At 37.2% G+C, this 17,456-nt stretch overlaps 1 protein-coding gene across 5 annotated transcripts in view; it reads left to right on the top strand.

Moving 5' to 3' along the window:
* NARS2 (asparaginyl-tRNA synthetase 2, mitochondrial) overlaps positions 1–17,201 on the top strand; it is a 137,975-nt gene extending 120,774 nt beyond the window's left edge. For all 5 annotated transcript variants that reach the window (XM_061202800.1, XM_061202805.1, XM_061202802.1 and 2 more), the window contains 3 exons: positions 8,454–8,551; positions 10,862–10,888; positions 14,617–17,201. In XM_061202800.1, the coding sequence (XP_061058783.1) occupies positions 8,454–8,551; positions 10,862–10,888; positions 14,617–14,761 (270 nt within the window). In that variant the 3' untranslated portion in view covers positions 14,762–17,201. The remainder of the gene's footprint in view (positions 1–8,453; positions 8,552–10,861; positions 10,889–14,616) is intronic.
* Positions 17,202–17,456: the final 255 nt, after the last annotated feature.

Raw genomic sequence — 17,456 nt, forward strand, 5'->3', positions numbered from 1 at the left:
CAAACTGAAGGAGAAAAACCATATGATCATCTCAATAGATGCAGAGAAAGCTTTCGACAAAATTCAACACCCATGTATGATAAAAACCCTCCAGAAAGTAGGCATAGAGGGAACTTACCTCAACATAATAAAGGCCATATATGACAAACCCACAACAAACATCGTCCTCAGTGGTGAAAAACTGAGACCATTTCCACTAAGATCAGGAACAAGACAAGGTTGCCCACTCTCACCACTATTATTCAACATAGTTTTGGAAGTTTTAGCCACAGCAATCAGAGAAGAAAAGAAATAAAAGGAATCCAAATCGGAAAAGAAGAAGTAAAGCTGTCACTGTTTGCAGATGACATGATACTGTACATAGAGAATCCTAAAGACTCTACCAGAAAACTACTAGAGCTAATCAATGAATTTGGTAAAGTAGCAGGATACAAAATTAATGCACAGAAGTCTCTTGTATTCCTATACACTAATGATGGAAAAATCTGAAAGAGAAATTAAGGAAACACTCCCATTTACCATTGCAACAAAAAGAATAAAATCCCTAGGAATAAACCTACCTAGGGAGACAAAAGACCTGTATGCAGAAAACTATAAGGCACTGATGAAAGAAATTAAAGATGATGCAAACAGATGGAAAGATATACCATGTTCTTGGATTAGAAGAATCAACATTGTGAAAATGACTATAATACCCAAAGCAATCTACAGATTCAATGCAATCCCTATCAAACTACCACTGGCATTTTTCACAGAACTAGAATAAAAAATTTCACAGTTTGTATGGAAACAGAAAAGACCCCGAATAGTCTTGAGGACCTTTTTTTCACTTATCAGTGTATCCTAGTGCCTAGCATAATGCCTGGGACATAGCAGGCACCTGATATCTATTTGGTGATGTGTAGGTGAGTGGATGAATCGAGCCCAACACAGTTTTAGACACATAGTGGAGAAGTAGTGAGAAAGTGACGTGATTTACTAAGGAAGTTCCTGGGAAGCTAAAGAGCAGCTTTTACTCAAATTTTTTTGAGTGATGGCAACATGGCATATAGGAAAGTCCAGGGGCTTTAGAATCAGGCACTCTTGGTTTCAGGTCTCAGGTCTTTGTGTTATAAACTATGTGATCTTAGATAAACCACCTAATTTCTTTGAGTCTTATTTTCCCATCTATAAAAATGAGATGATAATATTTTCCAGGATTATGGGGATTGAATTAACCCATAGTTAATAATATATGAAAAGTACACAGCCTAGTGTTTGGGGTGGTAGGTAGTCAATAAGTGTGAAGTCCCCTTTCCTTCTAAATTTTATAAATCTTTATTGTGTTAAAGCCCAGTAACATTAAAATGTGTGTGTGTTAGGGTGGGGGATGCCACATCATAACGTGCCATTACGTAAGATTCCTTAAAAGGCAGTTCTCTCGTAGACCACAGTCACAGATGGTACCTTCAGAAGTACCGGGAGGCCTTCATTATGACGAGTCTCTCTACTTTTTTTTAATTTATTTTATTTATTTATTTATTTATTTTTGGCTGCGTTGGGCCTTCGTTGCTGCGCGCGGGCTTCCTCTAGTTGCGGCGAGCGGGGGCTACTCTTTGTTGCGGTGCGCGGGCTTCTCATTGCGGTGGCTTCTCTTGTTGTGGAGCACAGGCTCTAGGCGCGCAGGCTTCAGTCGTTGCGGCACACGGGCTCAGTAGTTGTGGCTCACGGGCTCTAGAGCGCAGGCTCAGTAGTTGTGGCGCATGGGCTTAGTTGCTCCGTGGCATGTGGGATCTTCCTGGACCAGGGCTCGAACCCGTGTCCCCTGCATTGGCAGACGGATTCTTAACCACTGCACCACCAGGGAAGTCCCAAGTCTCTCTAATAATGTGGTCTCACAGCCTGAAACCTGAAGGCATTATAATAAACTTTAGTGTACTTTTGTAATTTATGCAGTGCTATAGCTTATAGCTTCTGAGAGCTAAATTATTAAAATATAATTTACTTAAACTATATACAACATTGATTCATTAGCAACCTAGATTTCTTTTCAACCCACCTATATTAATATAAAGTGTCTGCTTCCATCCCTACTTTATTTTTTCCAGTGGTGAATGAACAGGCTTTGGGTCAGCTAACTAAATTCTGTGTTTCTTTTAGTAGGGCTGCAATAACAGGTTATGAGTAGGGTTGCAAGAGTTTCTGCAAAGGGTGCAATTCAATCTAAAAAAATTAAAACAGGTGTGTTTCAGAGTTGCCTTCTTTAGGAAATCAAGAGAGAAGTATAGGGGAATGTGTAACCTATGCTTGTAACATTTGGCCAGAGGTAATGAATAGTAATATGGTATATTTTTACAGCTATAGTTTCTTTTTCTTTCTTTCTTTCCCTCACCCCCTCCAAAAAATAATTATATTAATAATGGTGTGCAGTATGTAATAGTGAAAAGTACACTGGACTAAGAAGTTACTAGTGCCGGGTTTGAAAGCCACCTCTCTTACTAGTTATTTTTATGGCCTTAGGCAAGTTTCTCCAATCTCTGAGCCTCAATTTCTCCTTCCATAAAATCAGAGAATTGGATTAAATGACCTACAGTGTACTAACCAGCTCTAAAATTCTCTGATCTCAGGTAGCCTAAGTCTTTGCTCATTTGGATATATAAGAATAACTTGTAAATTACCAAACATATTTGATCATTTGAAGGGGACAGATCATGGGCCTAAATAAAATGAATCTAAGCAAACATGCAAAATGCCACATGCCCCTGAATTTGGGTCCTGCATAAGTCCTCCAAAGGCAGGTGGCAAATATTCAGTTAGGGTATTGGCTTCACAGAGAAGCCATGTGTGATTAGGAAAAGTGACTGCCCAACAGTCGCTGATAGGATGCCAAGATCACCGGGTAATGTTCTAATTTTTAAAATTTTATCAGTATTACTTAGTAAATCATAAAAATTAAAGCATTAGTGGGCACTCAATAAAGTACATATTGCGAAGTCAACTTGGAAGGAAGAGTACTCAACCAAGGGGTATCTAATGAATTTCCCTGAGCTTGGGGCTAATTAACCGACCTGCATCAAAATAACTTGAGCCTCAAACCAACAGAAATAGTGATGAAGGGAGTTTCCAATTTTGCCCATATCTAGGACTAATGACTATCCTGGGAATTTATGTCGAAGTAGAAAGTATGCATTTCAGTCCATCTAAAATGTTCCCAGACTAGCCATTTTACTATCCAAAGGCCATTTTCATTCCTCGCTACATGTAGCCCATCTGCATCTTCACACTGTCACATCTGGAAGGCTCTCTTTCCCAGCTGCACCTCATTGTTTTTAGGGGCCAGATACTATCTGTATCAGCAGTTAGAGCAAAAGTTCATAGAGGCTTAAACCACAAATTTATTTCCTGTGATTTGTGGAACAGTCTTCTTCCTTTGATAATAGTACATAATATTGCTCCATTGGTGGTAGCACCTGTGAGAAACTGAATAGGAAAGTATTCGGTTTCTGGTTTTCATCAATATTTAAAAATAGGTAGGAAGAGAGGTAGCAGAAGATGGGACATTAAACTTCTTTCCCCTCTCTTTGAAGTTAGCATAGAAGAGGTTATATATTAAAGGCCTTGTTCCTATCTAGCCTGTTCATTTTTTAATTCAAGGGCTGAGTTTTCTTTTCAGTACACTGATTGGAATCAAAAAGTAGGAGTCAAAAGAGAGTGTCATAAATAGAGACCAGGGCTGTTCAGCTTAAATACCAACACACACTATTTCTAGGCAGCATGCTGCTGTAGCTGTGTGACTTAAGCAAAATCAAAACTCATACACAGTGGAGGAAGATGTGCCAGACAGCATTCTGGCCTAGAAGATGTGCCCAAAGTGGAATAAGTTTTAAGACTAAAGAAGTTAGCAAAGGGTGTAGTAAAAATATTTGTAGCCTTAAAAAAAAAAAAAAAAAAAAAAAATATATATATATATATATATATATATATATATATATATATATATTTGTAGCCTTCATTGAGAACTGTGTAGGAGAGTGAGAGGACAGCAGAACTGAAGTCCTTCTATTTATTTCAAGTCTCCCAAAGATGCACAGGAACACAGTGGAGATTTTAGGTGAAATTTGGTCAGCTTTGAATTAAGAGGACATTTCCCTGTGCAGCCTGTGGATTCTCACTTCCTCATCAAGGGCGGGATTGCTCAGCCCCTGGCTCTTTAAGCTAGCTTTAGACTCCTGTAAACCACAGACCTGCCAGCCCATCCTGGCAAACTAATCACCTGCTAATGATCTGGGCAACTTGCTTGTTTTCAACCTTTTGCACTCTAACTGCCTTACCACCCGTCACTTGGCAAACACACAACCAAGTTTTTCTCATTACTTCTTAAGAAATTTGTGTGAGTCGCTCCACATTTTGTACTTTGTTCACCCCTATGTCATGATTTGTATTATATCTGTATGTGCCTTTTACCTCCCCTAGAGCCCTGGAGAAACAGGCAGTTTCTGTAGTAATTAGCCAAGTAGTTACCAGGTGGAGACACAGATAGAAGAATCCTATCTGGAATCTCAGCCTTAACTAAGAAGTGTGGAAATTGAGGGGATTGTTATAGTGATCTTTAGGGAATGCAGTATTTTTTTATATCATATCAGAAGAAAGTGCTGCTCTGTGTCTACTAATGTAAATGTCATTATTTATATTTGAGGAATACTTTACTATACTATAGGTTCTCAGAAAATGTGCAGAATCTCTAGGTGGATTGGAAGATCTCATTATAAAAGGAAAGCAGGATGTAAACAGATCTGATATTGTTGAAGGGAAACCTAAAGTAACAGAAAAGAGAAGAAGGTTATATGTAGGAAGAGAGGAGAAGAAGGCCTTTGTGGGCCTTTCTTCACCAAGAGATAAATCTGTCCTTGATGAAAAAGAAATAGTACCCTGTAGTCATGGAACATTGATGAGGCATTAAGAGGAATGCCTTACTTAAAAGGTACACAGCTCCTAGGAGGGGAAGCAACTTTACTCTCCATGTCAAGAAGACATACAGGAAATTCTCCTGCCTGAGAGTGTGAATTTTCAGACCATCCAGACAAAGAAAGGACATAGATGAGGATGTCTTCCTTCTGCATGTCACAAAATTAGTAGTGATATGGGACTTGGTCTTCTAAACTTTTTATTCAACTAAAATAGACTATTTGGTAAGTTCTTTCCTACTGATAAGTTCCTTTCCCAGAGTACAGAGGAAGGAAATAGGGGAACTGTTATTCTGACCTGAATTCTAATTAACAATGAGAAATTGGTTGGGAAAGTGGAAGTGGAAGAGCCCAAGTAGGTGGGGGGAAAAGCTACCAGGTAAATTGTTTTATTATACATAAATGGTTGCCGCTCCGCCCTCGGGAGGCGGGGGCAGGGGTATTTACTTCCCTGCCCCACTGACATGAGCTTCGTGACTTGCATGTGGCTTACATTGGCCAAAGAATTGGGAGCAAACATGACCTACATACATTACTTCTGGACAAACGCTTTTACTACATTCTCATCGTGCTCTTTTTTCCCATCGGCCACAAGATCAGCAGTACCTCAGAAAGAGGCTTTTTTATCGTTTCAAGCCAGGATGGACATGCAGCATAGGTTTTAAAAAGCCAATTCATTGATGTAAAGCAGTGTTTCTCAATCAGGGCTTATTTTGTTCCCCTTACCCCCACCCAGGAGACATTCAGCAATGTCCGGAGACTTTTTTGGTTGTCATAACTAGGGGAGTATAACTGTTGGGAGATAGAGGGAAATCAAATATTAATACAAAGGAGGTTTGTAATCAAAGATAAATATGAGTCTTACACTCCTCTAAAAATAGCATTAAAAAAACCTAAGGTCCAAAGTTGACATAATTTAGACCTGCAAAAAATGCTAAGATCCGAAAAGGGTTTTTGCTTGTTTTAGCTGTGTTAGCAGCAGGACCAAGCAAGAAATGGATCTCTTGTTTGATGCATCAAGGCTTGCCTCAATTCCTTATCACTGACCACCAGCCTCTGCTGGACTACCTACTTCTTATTCTTCCATAATAGCTGATTCCTCAGCATTTTGTTTTCTTTTGAGGCAGTGGACTTTTTTAGTTCTGGCTCTTAAAGCTTTGCATGTACTTGCAGTACCGGAATCAATCTCTGTACACCTTTGTACCTTGGAGTTGCCCTTACTTCAAAAACTTTGAAATGATAGATTTTGAATATACCTGTCCTTTCTGACAGAGCTACACAAGGATGGAATGCTGTATTTCAGGCGTATTGGTTCCCTTAAATATTTTTATTAAATATTTGTTAAGTTTATTAATATTAATATAGTACATTAAATGTTAGTAAACAATTAGTGTAATTATATTAAATATTTGCTTAAATATTTTCAAGCAAAGGCCTGAGAGCCACTTGGTTGTCTGTTCTCTTCCAACCCTGATTGCCTGTAACTCTAAATTTAAAACTCTGGATTGACGTTAAGAACAAATTTTTCATCATGTGTCTCTTAGCTCCTAGCATATTTTAGCCATGTCTAAAAGCAGGATACTAGTAAATAATGATACCTGTCCTTCTGTGGCCATAAAAACTCCCTTGATCTTCTCCTTTCTCTGAGAAAAGAAGGGGTAACTGCAGGGTCCTGATTGGAGTCCAACTCTATCAATTGTATAACCTATGAGAATTTGCTCTTCACATTAGTAAAGCTCTCTTGTTTACCTAGCCAAAGCTGTGTGTTTCATTACCTACTATCCTGTCTGAGTCACCAAATCCACATTCTGAAATACTTGCCTGTTCATTTTAGGTCTTCCAAGTTCATAGAAGAATTACTAAAATGTAGTCAACCAGCAGTGGTAGTGTGAAAAAGGCATGTTTGTACAGTTACTCCTCACAAGCTTATTGAGTGGTAGGAGATTCTGTAAAAGTAGAAACCATTAGTAAATTTCCATTTGCTCTCACTTTGATTCAGCTGATTGATGAAAATCATGACTCGTGTTTTCTCTTTAATGATAGTACTGAGGATTATATAGCATTTGGCACACATTCTTAAATTATTACATTCTTTATTAATCTTAATTAATTATAAACTATATATCAGTCAAAAATTCTGAAATCAGAAAACAGGAGAATGGCCTAATAGTAAAGTAAGGCAAAGTTTAAGAAAAGAGTTTATAATATAATGTGACATTTAAAGCTTAAGTGTTTTATGTGTTATTAAATGTGTTTTATGGGTTCCTAATTTTTCATTTGTAAAATAAATCTTTCTGAGTTTTGTGCCTTCAGATTCTTGGCCCTAAAAATGTCTGCCTGGTCCCCCTTTGTTCCCCCCACCCCAAAAAAAGAATTGCTAAGTCACAAAATAATATAGACAGCAAATAAACATTCTCAAAAAAGTAAATATTACGAGTAAGTGAAGAAATACAAATTAAAACATCAAGCTACCATTTTCCCCTATTAAAAACTTTTTGTTGTTTTATTACGAAAGTGTAACACACCTTTATTGCAGAAAATAAGAAAATACAAATAACATCCTGTGTGTTGATCTTTTTTTTTTTGCATCTCTGATGATTTTGTTAGAACTAGTTCCTAGAACTCCTATTGCTGAGTCGAAGCATATTGCATTTTTAAGGCTTTGATTATCTTTTGCCAAGTTGCTCACCAGAAAGGTTGTATCAGATGTACGAGAGTATTGGTCTATGCATTCTCTAATCCATATCGTTTATGTTGTTTATCTTCACCATTTTGATAACTCCAAAGTGGTGTCTCTTTGTTTTAATTTGATTAATGATCAGAACATATTTTACATGTCCTAACATACTTCAAATTAAAGAAAAACTTCAATGCCACATTATTTATAAGAGAAAAGACGCACACACTCTCACACACACACACCCCTAAATGTTCAACAAAAGGAAAGCAGTTAAATAAACTATGATACTTCTAAACAATAAACTGTGAAGCTGTTAAAACATTAAGTATGCAAAGTATTTTCACTGACATAGGAAAACTATTTATTGTATAATATTAGCTAAGACAATTAGAATGGTAAATTTTATATGTAATTTGATCTCTGCTATACTCTTTAAGCATATAAGAAGAAAAACCTGAAAGAAAATATGCCAACACGTAATTGCTTCTGCATGCTAATAGGTGTTTTTTAATATTTTCATAATTTTTAATATTTCCCACATTTTTATAATTAACATTTGTATCACATTTGTGCAGAAAACACATTTTTGTTAAGTATACTGCATAAATGGTGCCAGAGGGGACACTGTCCACCTGCATTTTGTATTCTAAAGATAATATTAAACATTTGGTATTAAAACAGGGAACATGAACAGGTAACATAAATAAGATTCTGGTAAGCAGTTAAATAGCCAGCTGTCAAAATGTTAAACGTTCCACTTGCTTCAGAAGCTGACAGTTGTTGGAATGCTCTGAAAACGGAATGTTGTTTATGAGTTTTTTCCTTTTTAGGTTGCTGCTGTTGATCTTCTGGTTCCTGGAGTTGGAGAGCTCTTTGGGGGAAGCCTCAGAGAAGAACGGTACCATTTCTTAGAGCAGCGATTGGCCAGGTATTGGTGAGACCTAGAAGAAACAGAATTCAGAAATTGGGGATGGGGCACTCAAAGGCAGTCATGACAGACTAACAGAGAATAGCGCATGGGCCGTAGCTCCTGACAGACCTGGGTCTCAGATTCTGTGTGACCTTGAGCAAGTTGTTACTTAACCTCTCTGAGCTTCTCTTTCTGAAAGACTAGAACTATTATATGAAACACAATGATTTTTTGCCACTATTTGTATGTATCTCTCCCTATGGAAATAGCTTTTTTAAAAGTTAATGATAGAGGGGTTTCCCTGGTGGTGCAGTGGTTAAGAATCCACCTGCCAATGCAGGGGACACAGGTTCGAGCCCTGGTCCGGGAAGATCCCACATGCCACAGAGCAGCTAAGCCCATGTGACACAACTACTGAGCCTGTGCTCTAGAGCCTGTGTGCCACAACTACTGAAGCCCACGCACCTAGAGCCCATGCTCCTCAACGAGAGAAGCCACCGCAAAGAGAAGCCTGCGCACCACAACAAGGAGTATCCCTTGCTCGCCGCAACTGGAGAAAGCCCACGCGCAGCAACGAAGACCCAACACTGCTAAATAAATTAATTAATTAAATAAATTTAAAAAAAAAAATTAATGATAGAAAAGGAAAATTTTCCCCCTTAAAGTTTGTTCTTCACTTTTCTCTGTGTGTGTGTGTGTGTGTGTGTCTAACTCTAAATTATGATTGGCAGACTCCTACAGGGCATAAGGACAGGCTCTGAACCAGGGAAAGGATAAAGATGCAGGGAGAAAGAAACTAAAAATATCCACTAAGCTAGCATTTAGAATAAGCAGTTTTCCCTTCCTCAGGTTTTCTACTATGTAAGCATCTTGATTTAGGTATTTGAATAACTGTATTTTAACTCACTGTTTGAGACCTGGGAAATGTATCCATAAACACCAGAAAATGTTTTGGAGATGAGGAGGAGGGAATCATGTTTCTAATCGAACTACCACTCCTGTATGTGCATGGTCTGCCAACAAACCACAATGACTTCCTAAACTAACCAAGGTTATAAACCTCTGTTTTCCATGGTTTCCACTTTTACTGTGCCAGACTGTTTTAAAAAATGACTTTCCCATGTTGAAGGCTTAATCTTTCTCTCCAGATAATACTAAGTTTCATAGTAACCTGGAAAAGTCATGATTGTTTGACATGTTTGTTAAATTAGCCAGTTGTAAGGCCTTCTTTTCCTAATGGAGAAATGCTTTAAAAGTTGTTGATTTTCCGAGATCCGAACCTATGAATCTGTTGAGTAAAACTTGGTTTTGTAATCCCAATTATTTGAACTGCTCTATTTGGTTAGGGTCCAGAAGAAAGGGGATAAATATGTTCTGGGAGGACTCTTTTATCACATAGACTACTAACTCCTTAGTATTACTATAGTGTTAAGAAGTCCTGGAAAAATCGTGGAATTGAAGTGATGGTAAAACTCCTTAGATGGAAAGAATTTGAAGATTTTCTGTTTTTTTTTTAAAGCACAATAAAAATCACACATGGCAAGGAACTTCATCTGTTGAAAGATTAATTGGTCTGTTTTCTTTGCTTGCTTCCTTCCTTCAGGAAACCTTTCCTCATAACATTAAATGTTTACCTAATATCTGATAATATCCAAATTTGTCTTTCCTAATGAAGTGGATATCTGTGTTTACCTATCTCAGAGATCTGTCTGTGACTTCTGTTCATGTTTTTCATATTTTTGTGTATTTGAATTTTTCATAATCTTGATCACTTTGAGGTACACAGTGGTCCCAAACACTTTTAAGGGCTGAAATTAAATTTCATGAGTACTAAGAGCTTTAAGTTTTATTAACATTTCTCAAATTGGCAAAAACCAATTTGCAGCCATATTATGAAGGCAGCCTCAGAATCTATGTTATTGTTTTAATATTGTGGAAAGAAAATTGTGTCTGTACATCACTTGTCTGTGTGTGCCTTTCAACAACCCTATATAGTAGTAATAGTACTTTTCTTATGTCACAGGATGATAAATTTATCTCAAATGAAGCCCTTCTTTTGGGCTCTGGACCATACTTTCCTTCTATAGCATTTATTATTTGATAATACCTTGGACTACTGGTTTTCTTACTATTGGTTATCTTACCTTTCTTACCACCTAATAAGGGCTCAGCTTCTTAACTGTGTTGCATGTTATTTAAGAGCACAGGTTTTAGTGTGTACTTCTTTATAAAGAGCACTATGCACACAACCCAGGATAAATGTTCGGTGGTTAGTATATTTATCTTATTGCCATTCTCTGAAATAATTTTGTTGTTTTCCTTTTACAGGTCAGGACTGACAGAAGCCTACCAATGGTGAGAATGTGACCCCTGATGACTCTTATTCTAGCTGTGGGTCTGAGTGTTAAATAGTTTTCACTTGTATTTCCAGGGTGCTATAGAAGAGTGTTAAAACAATGAACAGGTTCTCAGATTATTTACTCCCTTTGAGTCTTTGAAAAGTAGTAATAATAATGTCTGTCATTTATTTATTACCTATTGTGTGCCAGATAACTGTGTTAAAATTTTGATGTATATTGTCTCGTGTAATCATCACAACACCCTGTTAGTAAGGTACTATTCTTATTCTCTTTTTATTATCCCTCCAGGCCTGAGGCCTAGAGATGTTAACTAACTTAAGCAGGAGCACACAGTTAGAAGCATAGAGCTGGGACTTTGTTCCTAACCATTATGCTTCGTTTTCTCTATGTGTGAAATTAGGAGCTTGAGCTAAGTGGTCCCTGAGGTCTCCACCAACTGTAGAAATCTAAACTGCTTAGGGAAGATCATCTGTCTGCATTCCTAAGTTGTTCTGGTGTTCTTTCTGCAGACCCTTTCTTCAAGTACTTTTCAGTATATACAAATTATTTATTTATATTTGTGTAATAAGACTCTTTCAGGATCTTAGTATAATAATATCAACAATATTATTAATTCTTTTGCTGTCCTCAGGAGAAGGAAAGGTTAAATTACACACTTGCCTTTTCGTAATGAAGGAGCTAGATTTCAGAGATGCAAAAAAGCCTAAAATTAGGTTCAAGTAGTGGCCCTAGATTGCTTCATTATTTATCAGTAATGAACTTTGGCATATTTAATCTCTCTTGAGTCTTGGTTTTCTTGGCCATAAAATGGAATGATAATATCTACTTCACAGGGTTATTGTTAGGATGAAAGGAAACAGTACAGGTTAAGTATCTACACAGAGTAGAAGCTTAGTTTAGTTTCCGTCCCCCTTTCCTTCTTTTGTTCTGAGTCTTGCTATTAGGTAGATGAGCCTGACTGTGAAGCTTATGCATTTTACCTCAGTTTCTTTCTGTCTACAAGGTAATATTCATAGTGTATAAAAACTAGTTATATATAAATCTAAATTATTGGTTTAGACCTTTTCTGGTCTTTATTAATCATTTCAATACTACTCTTTCCCAACTAAAGTTTTCAAACTCCTAACATCTCCAAATATAAATATTTATTATTTTGTTAATAAAAGAGACAGCAGGCTCAAAATGGAGTCACTTGTGCTAAGCTCACATCACCAAACTGAGGCTTAATACCTAACTTAATTATAGTTTTGACATCTCCCAGGAGTGGAATCTTGAACCAGGGAATCTAAAATTACCTGGTCAACACTGGTGAGGTAATCTGCCTGATAGACCCCTGCCATCTCCCAAAGGAAGGCGACCTTGCCTGAAACCACCCACTCTTTGCTAGTAATTTCCTTGTCCTACCCCCTTCTGCCTATAATCATTCTGTAGAGCTCTTCGGAGCTCTTTTCTATTGCTAGATGGGATACTGCCTGATTCATGAATCACTGAATAAAGCCAATTAAGATCTTAAAAATTTACTCACTTGAATTTTATTTTTTTAACAGTTGGAATCTGCTTCCTTTTATATGATAATCATAGCATTTTAAGGTAGAAAGGACCTTAAAAATCTCAAGTCTGTGATCTCTGCTAGTGTTCTACCACACTGTGAATAGCCACCCCAGGTGTCTAAGAATTTTCTCACTTCCTGTTTCTACATGCCACATGCAAATAATCTGTAACTAGTTCCACAATTTTTGTACCATCTCTTCTATAATCTGGCTACCCTAGAATCCATATAACAACAATCAAACAAAGATTCTTTTGAAAACTTGTTTTTAGAAGTAGATTTTTCCATCTGTCAAAGCAAAGGCAAGAAAAATGCTAAAGACGGAATCCCTCTTCTGAATTCAGTTTCCAGGCATTTATGCCAGTGTTTTGACATCGATGTATGAGAAATTTAAAGCCAGCTAAAGCTAGATACTGGACTTCTAGCAGCCGGCTCAGATCCTGCAGGTGTTTGTGGCAGGTGGTTTGACATGCCCTTCATCTCATTTTCTCACTAAATCAAAGTGTATTCTGCCCCCATGCCTTATGAACTTAAAGTTAATTCAGCTACCAAACATTTCAATTACTCAAGACTGTGTTCCTTCCATTATTCCTGATAGTTCTTAAATACTAACTCCTGTCTTACTGATCTCTCACTTGGTTGTAACTCACCTAGTTGCAATTTGTGTTTTATTTTGGAAAGAGAAGTACTTAATCTTAATTGCCTAAAATACCAATACATGTAGTCATTGTTATTAATAGTGGGGAAAAAGGTTATAGTCTTTATCCTTGAGGAGCCATATGACTACCAGCTGTGGTGCTTAAGTTTTTTGCTGTATTTTTGTATATTTTACAAATCATTCAAGAAACTATAAACTTTTTTTTTTTTTCTAAAGGAAGGGTTCACTCTTTTCATTACAGTTTTTTGAAAGAATCTAAGGTACCCAAGATGTTCATGGTTATTAGAATGACCAACTATCTCTGTTTCCTTGGATGCAGAACTTTCAGTTTTTTGTTTGTTTGTTTGTTTGCTTTTAATTTTATTTATTTATTTATTTATGGCTGTGTTGGGTCTTCGTTTCTGTGCGAGGGCTTTCTCTAGTTGTGGCAAGTGGGGGCCACCCTTCATCGCGGTGCGTGGGCCTCTCACTATCGCGGCCTCTCATGTTGCGGAGCACAGGCTCCAGATGCACAGGCTCAGCAATTGTGGCTCACGGGCCTAGTCGCTCCATGGCATGTGGGATCTTCCCAGACCAGGGCTCGAACCCGTGTCCCCTGCATTGGCAGGCAGATTCTCAACCACTGCGCCACCAGGGAAGCCCTATAAACTTATTTTAATCAATATTGTATAATTCATGAATTCCCACCATTAAATGACAATAAAAATAGTTATAGAGTCTTCCTCCTTCTCTTCCTTTCCTAAAATAACTTTATCCCAGGCTGGTGTATTGGAATCTGAGTTTGAATCATGAACATACCATTTTATGGCATGTAGTCTTATGTGGGAATAGAATGTGCATGGATGGGCTTCAGAGGCTGTGTAGCCTTTCAGAAAAATGACTCTGGACATCTTCTACTAGGCTTAAAGCAGAGAAGTCAAAGTTTTTCCTCACTCCAGTGCTCAAGAGTATATTTTTATGCCTTCAAACAATAAATCATCATATAGTAAGCATCTATTCCCAGACAGTCACTGGAGATAAAGGTTGGCTAAGATGCAGTTCCTGCCCTTGATGTAGCTTACAGTCTAGTCTAGTAGGGGGTCTCTTTTTGTAATACATCAGGCAAAACTCTTCACCCTTCTCTGTGTATTGAACAATATGATTTTGGTAAGGAAAAAAAAGAACATTATCATAGATATACCAAGATATAGAAGAGGAATATATTTAAAGAAAAATAAGTTATGAGAAGTTTTCCTGTAGCCTCATGAGACAAGTTTTCTGTATATAAGCACCTAACAAACTTAAAAGAATAAGGATCAAGTGACCAAAGCCCATGAATGCATGACAGGATATGCTGCTGTTTGTCTGGGTAATCTTGGACAAATTACTTTAACTTCTCTGTGAAAAGACTGGTCTACCACAGTGATGTGACGCTAACAAATGATTGCAAAAAACTTTTGAAACATAAAATTCTGTCATAACATCTGATCTTAAATGAAGCATTTACAGGTAATGATTCTCTGTTTTTCAAAATTAGGTATCTGGACCTCCGTCGATTTGGATCTGTGCCACATGGAGGTTTTGGGATGGGATTTGAACGCTGTCTGCAGTGCATCTTGGGAATTGACAATATCAAAGATGTTATCCCTTTTCCAAGATTCACTCATTCGTGTCTTTTGTAGCTGAAGACTGGTTAAGGAAGACCACCCTGTGCCAGAGGTACTGCACGTGAATATACATACAGGAGAATGCATGTTTGAACTGTAGAAATGCAGAAGTTTTCAATTTGTAATTGTCATGCCAGAAGATACATGAAAGATACATGTGATCATGATTTTCATTGAAAGTTGAAGGCATTTCATGGAAAGATGAACTCCATCAAGAAGAGGTACTTATAGCAGATAGAATCTCAAAGCTATTGTGTCAATTAAGAAAAAAGTGAAATTGAACTAGATGGTCTCAAAGGTCCTTTCAAACTCTAGGACAGGATGAAATTGTGTATTTTACTTTTTCAAGATTTTTTTTTTGATGTGGACCATTTTTTTAAAGTCTTTATTGAATTTGTTACACTATTGCTTCTGTTTTATGCTTTGGCCCTTTGACCGCAAGGCATGTGGCATCCCAGCTCCCCGACCAGGGATCGAACCCGTACCCCACGCACTGGAAGGCAAAGTCTCAACCACTGGACCGCCAGGGAAGTCCCGAAATTGTGTATTTTACTTTGTCTTTAATCAGTAGACCACTGCCGTCTGTGACCTTTGAGAAGCAACTACTAGCTAAAAATAAAATGTTGTTGGATCTTTTCTCCCTTGCCATTTAACCTATGATAAATTCCCATCTTATTCTCATTGCTTTACTAAACATTACAGAAGAAAATATTCCTTTTTTGGGTCTTGAATTAAGAAAATTGCTATTGTGAATTGAAATCTTTTTTCATCAGACTACATGAAAAATCACATTTAATAACTGTTGATCCTTAATTATAAAAGCTAACAAGATGTATTATTTAAACTAATCACTGTTGTGTTGCAGTTAGTTCATGTTAGATATTTATAACGTCTCTGATAATCAATAAAATAGATTTTCGATACCTATGAAAGAAAAAAACAGGTTTTTAAATTCCATTTGGCCTTTTCCCAGTGAAATTTGGAAGAAAGGTATTCTCCATCCAAGATGAGGATATATAGCTAAACCTAAAGGGAGGATAATTCTGGAGTCAAAAAGTAACGGGGCATGTTAGAGTGAGAAGATCACTGATTTGGGACTTCGCGACCTGACGGTTCTAGTAGTCACAAGTATGAGTTTGGATAAGCCACTTACTCTGTATGAGCTCATGCATCATTTTCCTCACAGACTTGATATAGTAATTACATGAAAGTGTGTGTGCGTGTGTGTGTGTGTATGTGTTTAAAACTGTGAAATGCTACACAAATTTTTTTAAACTCTACTTTTAGTCTTCGTTGAGATGCAGATATGTCGACTTACGGCAAATGGTGAACTCAGTAGGATTCATATGTATCAAATAATTATAAAAAGGCATGCATGCCTGAATAATCAATTTTCTAAGTCTCATTAGATGACTTAGGTTACTTCCTAATGAGTTTCTGTATGCACTTTATTTTAACCTAACTCAAAATCAAACAGCTGGAAAGAACCGCAGAACCTAGAGTTGGAAGTCATAGGAGACACTGAGAGGTTGTCAAGGTTGAACTTCTATCTAAAGCAGAGGGATCCTATGTACCTTGGCAGCCTCTTGGCAAAGAGCTCAGTACCCCACAGAATAGCTCATTCCATTTCTGAAGCTCTCTAATTGGTAGCTTTTGCTGAGCTAAAATCTGCTTCCCTGGAACTTTAATCCTTGGGCTTAGATACCAAGTTTAGGACAGGATAAAAGGAACAATTAAGGCTTCCATAAGGCTTGCCTCAACCATGGGTTAGAGAGATAAATTCATTTGTTTACTCAACAAATATTACCTGAGCTTATTCTACATGCCACATACTGTGCTAGGTGCTACATAAACAGTAGTGAACTGACCCTTGCCTTCATGGATTTACAGTCTATTAGGGAAGATATACCAATGATAAGTAAACAAATGTATTATTTCAAAATATGGCATGTGCTATAAAATTTTATGAAGAACAGGGCAATCATAGATAAGCTTGCTAGAGGGGGCATCCCTGAAAAGGTGATATTTAACCTTAGACCTGGAAGATAAAATAGAGAAACCATTTTTTTTTCTTCTTCTTCTGTGTAAAACATGTTACTTATGTTTACTAGGTTCTGCTTAAGAATATAAACAATGAAATATATATATGTAATTTATTTTTTAAATTCTGTTAAAATATAGTTAAAAAAATCACAGAGATAAATCTTATTTATTTGAAAACATTTTCTTATATGAATTATTTACCCATTTGTGCTGGGTACCTAAGTTTCCCACCCAAAAAATTAGAATTAGTGAAGAAGTAATTCCTTAAGAAGTGTGGCACTATCAGCTCCCCCTTCCCCTGAAGTCGCTAAATAATAAAATTTACCGTATTTTATAAGATTTCAGGTTCATTGTAATCAAGACCCCTGTGGTACAGGGAGATCAGCTCGGTGCTTTGTGACCACCTAGAGGGGTGGGATAGGGAGGGAGGGAGGGTGGGAGGGAGACGCAAGAGGGAGGAGATATGGGGATATATATATATATGTATAGCTGATTCACATTGTTGTAAAGCAGAAACTAACACGATTGTAAAGCAATTACACTCCAATAAAGATGTTAAAAAAAAAAAACACACAACCCTGTGGTAGTGTTTGGGAAACAATTGTTTGGATAAAATAGGACAAGCACTCAGATTCTGTTCCTCTTCTTACGTTTGCCTTGTAGTCCC

This window comes from Eubalaena glacialis, chromosome 10 (genome assembly GCF_028564815.1).
Source record: "Eubalaena glacialis isolate mEubGla1 chromosome 10, mEubGla1.1.hap2.+ XY, whole genome shotgun sequence".
Classification (NCBI taxonomy): Eukaryota; Metazoa; Chordata; class Mammalia; order Artiodactyla; family Balaenidae; genus Eubalaena; species Eubalaena glacialis.